Source organism: Priapulus caudatus, unplaced genomic scaffold (genome assembly GCF_000485595.1).
Source record: "Priapulus caudatus unplaced genomic scaffold, Priapulus_caudatus-5.0.1 Scaffold486, whole genome shotgun sequence".
In the NCBI taxonomy this organism is placed as follows: Eukaryota; Metazoa; Priapulida; class Priapulimorpha; order Priapulimorphida; family Priapulidae; genus Priapulus; species Priapulus caudatus.
Window position 1 is genome coordinate 112,639 of NW_014577547.1, and position 5,264 is coordinate 117,902.

Genomic DNA, 5,264 nt, shown 5'->3' on the forward strand with positions numbered 1-5,264 from the left:
CGCGCACACACACTTTCTCCCTTCCTTCATCCCTCGCTCCTTTTCCACTTCTTTCTTCTAGCCCAGTACTATACGTAAACACTTTCTATGATTACATACGTGCATGGTTAAGCATGTGTCTGTGTTCACGCATTATATACTATGTGGGTACGTGTGCACGCACATGTGTGTGCTTGCAGTGTTTCTCCCAGGCAATTGTACGTTCTCTCTTTATATATAGTCAAAGAAGGCAAAAACATGGCATCATGTCTGTCTTCGAGGACATTTCCTTAACGTTAAAGAGTTTATCTCGCTGCACACACAAATTTAGGCTAGCATCATATATGTGAAAGGTCTTCAGCTGTAATGCCTGGTTAATCTGTAATTTTACCATTTTACAGGGGTCTTGGAAAACAAGGTTATCAATGCCAAGGTACACTATTAGTGTTTTTAAATTGACTACGTCACGAATTTTCTATGGTAAAATTTGTAAAAAAAAATTGTTGCCATTTTTTTACATTAAAACTAAGAACTGACGGGACTAAACGTATCGTCAAATTCTTACCTGATAAGATTGTTTCTCAACTAGTTAAAAATCCAAAAAACCTGGAGGATTTGATATTAGTGTTCCTGACATTAATTGCTTGCTATGGGCGATGTATGAGTCACGAGTGTATGTTCACATCGAACAATATAGTAAAATAGGAAGTATAATGCAGCAATTAAACCATAAAAAGTGAACAGAATTACTTATATTTTGTGATAAAGTGGAAATATTTTTTTTATTTTTTACTATTTACGGTGACGTAATCACTTTAAGTGGAAATATGTTGTGGCGTGGAACATGCCCAGGTCATAGTTACATGTCGTACAGGTTAAGCAGATGTTTATGTCAAGAGCTATGTCAGGTTCTGGTATTTAATAGGTACTGACTGGTGCCTTACTTAAGAGGTCAATGATACATACTGCCAGAACATGTAATGTTTTTACTGGTCAACGTTATAAAGCATATGTAATACACTGTATATAATATTCAGGTACCCATGGTTACATAACATTTCTAAGTATTCATCTTTGTTTTGTATAGATTATCATAAGGTCAAACGTATCCTACATCTAGAAAATGCATGAAGTTCTAGAGGCATCATATGGCCGCAATTCATCATACTCTGATGGGACATTAACTGGACTAAATATTGATTGTCTATTACCCATGTGCTCTGCTCAGTAGTAAATGTAGTTTTTGTGCACGTTTGCATAGCTTCACATTGTGTAAGCCTGCTGAGTCATATTCGCTTTGTGCTAACGTCTGTACGCATTCATGTTTATCGTTCCATTGCAGTTTGTACATGTGTGGTTCACAAAAGGTGTCATGAATACGTTGTCACCAAATGCCCGGGATGCAAGGCAACGACAGAAGATGAAGTACGTATCACAGCGTGGAAGTCTGGTAGAGAGAGGTCTAGGTGGACAAACCCACCCATCGTTGACATTCTGGCTGTTCTTTGAAAGATAACATGCCCTGACATATATGTTCAGTAATGGTGTTGAGTGAGGTGTGTGGTCGAGCGAGGTTCAGATGTTCACCGTGCTGTTATGCACTGACCATTATTATGGTGTTGGGCAACCAGTTTACGTTAGCAATATAGTGGGAAGAAACAATCTTGTTTTGTTATAGTTGGAGGAAAAGGGCTCGTCACATTATCTCACATTTGCTAGGAACAAGGTTAAGATTGTTGCCCTGTTAGACTAAGGAGGTAGTACACACTTTGTTATTTCGTTATTTATTTGTTTTCTTACAGTTGGGAGGAACGAGGTTTAGTGTGAATATCCCTCACCGGTTTTCTGTGCACAGCTATCGTCGGCCAACCTTCTGTGACCACTGTGGCTCGTGTCTATACGGGCTGATACGGCAGGGCCTGCAGTGTGAAGGTGGGAGTCTGTCTGATCTGTGTGTGCATGTGTGTGCATATGTGGGGGATCTGTGTGTGTTTGTGGGTGAGTGTGTGTGCGTAATGGTGACTGTGTGTGTAGTGTTGTGTGTGTGTGTGTGTGCGTGCGTGTGAGCGTGCGTGCGTGCGTGCGTGCGTGCGTGTGCACGTACATGTTTGTGTACGTGCGCATTCGTGTGTGTACGGGCAAGCTGTAGGGCAAGCAGTAGTATAAAGCAGTAGGGTAAGCAATAGTATAAAGCAGTAGGGCAATCAGTAGTATAAAACAGTAGGGCAAGCAGTGTGAAAGTGTTTGTATGCATGCATGAAGTGCATGCGTGCGTGCGTGTATGGGCTGATACAGCAGATGCTGCAATGTGAAAATGTGTTTGCATTGTACAATCACAGAAACCTTTATGAGACTACTCACCATAGACCGTCGATGGTGATGGTGATGGTGATGGTGATGGTGATGGTGGAGGTGATGGTGGCAGTGGTTAATATGATGATGGTAACGCCATCTCCAGGCGGCGTTGGAGACGATAATGACGACGACGACGACGACGATGATGATGTTGATGGTGATGGTGGTGATAATGTTGATGGTGATGATGATGGTGGTGGTGGTGATGATGTTGATGGGGATGATGATGGTGATGGTGGTGATGATGTTGATAGTGATGATGATGATGATGGTGGTGATGATGATGATGGTGATGATGATGTTGATGGTGATGATGATGATGTTGATGGTGATGATGGTGGTGGTGGTGTGGTTGTAGCTGGAGCGTTGATGGTCGTGGTATTGATGGGGACGGATGTGAGGTCTCCACGAGGTAATGGCCACTTACCATTTATCACCTGCCCTTTCCAGTATGTAAGCTAAACGTTCACAAGCGATGTCAGAAAAACGTGGCAAACAACTGTGGCATCAACGCCAAGCAGATGGCAGAGATCCTCCAGGCGATGGGCATATCTAGCCACAAACTCAACGAGGGAAAGCGTAGCAAAAAGGTACCAGCTTACTTAGGAATTCTTATGCCGCAGCTACTCCTGGTGCCTCTACTAAGCACTGCTATGTCTCGTGTACGTCTAGTGTCTCTCCTAAGTACTGCTATGTGTGCTACAGCTAATCATTCCCTAGTCTGCTTAACTAAACACTCGTTTACCGGCTAACGCTCCATTAGGAGTGTTCCCAACTTTGATATCATTAATGATTAATGATTGATAATCCTAACCCTAACCCTAACCTAAATGACATTAAACCACAAACTAATATATGACCATGACCATATATATGTTATTATGACCATTAATGACATTAAAGTTGGGAACACTCCTAAAGGAGTATCACCCCGTTTACCTGCTAAAGCGAAGCTCCCGTTTATCTGCTCTAGCTAAACAATCTACAGTACAACTCTTACAGCTAAGCACTACTACGTCTACTCTAGCTAAACCCCCTTAGGTCTGCTACAGCTAAGCACTTGTATATCTGTTACAGTTTGGCACTACTGTCTGCGCTACAGATATGTGCTCTTATATCTTATGTACGTCTGTTGCCTCTGCTATGCAGTGTATGTGCCTAGTGGTAGCAGGCGGATTTTTATTTCAAAGTCAAGCCTAGTGATTGAAACGATGAAGATTTGTTTGCAATGAATCGAATGCACGTACGCTCCTGGTGCATCGCTTTATATTAGGTCAGGTTAAGTAGGGCTAGCTCTCTTTATTACGTATTGCGTATAGAGTACTCGTGTACTTAGCCCGACCAGGCTGTGCGACGGATTGTCTATACAATCCGATCCGTCTATACAACCGGTATTCTAACCCTAGCAATACCGTTTCTTGGAGCTATCGTGTACTAAGCTTACCTGATTGTTGCTCATGAGCATATAGACTTCCGATTGTTTTAACCCCTCGTGTTGATCTGTCGTTAATTAACATCCACCTGTTTATTCGCTCTCGTGTTCCCTGTGTTTTACACTGTTCGCTAGTTATAGGTTTACTAGCGCTTCGTTGTGGTGCGTTCTCCCATTGTTCGTCTCATCGCTACACGTACGTTCACCTCCCGTGCTCCTCCTCTCCCCCCTGCGTTCGTCTATAACTACCAACTACTAGCAGCAGTCAAATACCGTTGCCACCACACCCTCATTGAAGCGTAAGTCATTGCCACGGTAACAGCGCTGCCAAGCAGAGATGATGGGTGGAAACACTGCACTGCCAAGGTTTGTTTGTCCTGTTTACTCCCCTATTGGAAAACCAGCTCACTCATGCAACAGGGACAACAGTGCTCGATTTATTAAAGCCCGGCAATGTAGCTCATTAATTAGGACACGGATTACGCACATTTAAGTATGTTAATATTGTTAGTTCAGTTGGTGTGCGAGTACTACCTAGACGGTGCGATAGATTTTGGGTAGAGTAACTCTAACTGAGTCCGTGGCTGAGCGTGCAGGCAGTATCTCGTCATTGCAGCAGATTGTCACCGTGACGAATGACAATGTGGGTAATCTTGGAGACAGCACATAAGACACTGTAACAGGCAGTAGTCATGGAAACCGCCAGTTGTTGTCATTGTCTCACACTCTCAGGTCGTGACGAGAAATTGCAGTATTTAGCATCTTATAGTTTAATAGTACCGAGGCTGAAGCCCTGTGATGACTGAAGGTAAGGGTGTGTTGCTGTTGCCGTTAATTATTGTCTGTGTGTGTGTCATAAATTGTTTGTCTCAGCTGCTGCCTAAGTAATTTTGATTGCAATCACTAGAAATCACCCATTTGTTTTGTCATGGGCATCCATCTGGGTGGCATCTTACTTGATTGTAGATTTCACGCAATATAGCTGCATTTTAATGTGACTGGAAAAAACCAGACGCCGCTAAAATGCGAGTCCTTGTCATTGAATTGCCCCGAAATGTATCTGAATCTCCGTGGCAGCAGTGTGAAGCAAGCATATTCTCAGTGAAAATTCTCTACTATATGTGTGTATCTGCCGTATCAGGAGTGAATAATAATAGATTTAGAAGAGAATCTATTATTATTTACTCCTGATAGTATGATATAGAGCCTACACGGTGTAGACGGTATCCCTCCGTGGTGACAAATGATGGCATAAGGTAAGTGCCTCCCCCCCATACTCATTACGCCTTGAGTGTTGTGATGGAACTTCTGTTATGCACGATGTCACACTGCATGTCTTACAACCGCTCGCACTCTCTTTCTATCTCACTCTATCTGTGCGCCTCTCTCTCCCTCGCACACACGCACGCACGCACGCACGCACGCACGCAGGCACGCACAGATACACACACGCACCTACGCACACATGCACGCATACACACATGCACACACTTTCTCT

At 43.3% G+C, this 5,264-nt stretch overlaps 1 protein-coding gene across 4 annotated transcripts in view; it reads left to right on the forward strand.

The window, feature by feature from the left end:
- Positions 1-5,264, forward strand: part of LOC106810921 (calcium-independent protein kinase C-like) — a gene marked incomplete at its 3' end in the record, with an annotated part of 80,997 nt that overhangs the window by 52,970 nt on the left and 22,763 nt on the right. For all 4 annotated transcript variants that reach the window (XM_014814398.1, XM_014814399.1, XM_014814401.1 and 1 more), the window contains 4 exon segments: positions 381-412; positions 1,322-1,404; positions 1,782-1,911; positions 2,785-2,924. In XM_014814398.1, coding sequence (XP_014669884.1) covers positions 381-412; positions 1,322-1,404; positions 1,782-1,911; positions 2,785-2,924 — 385 coding nt within the window.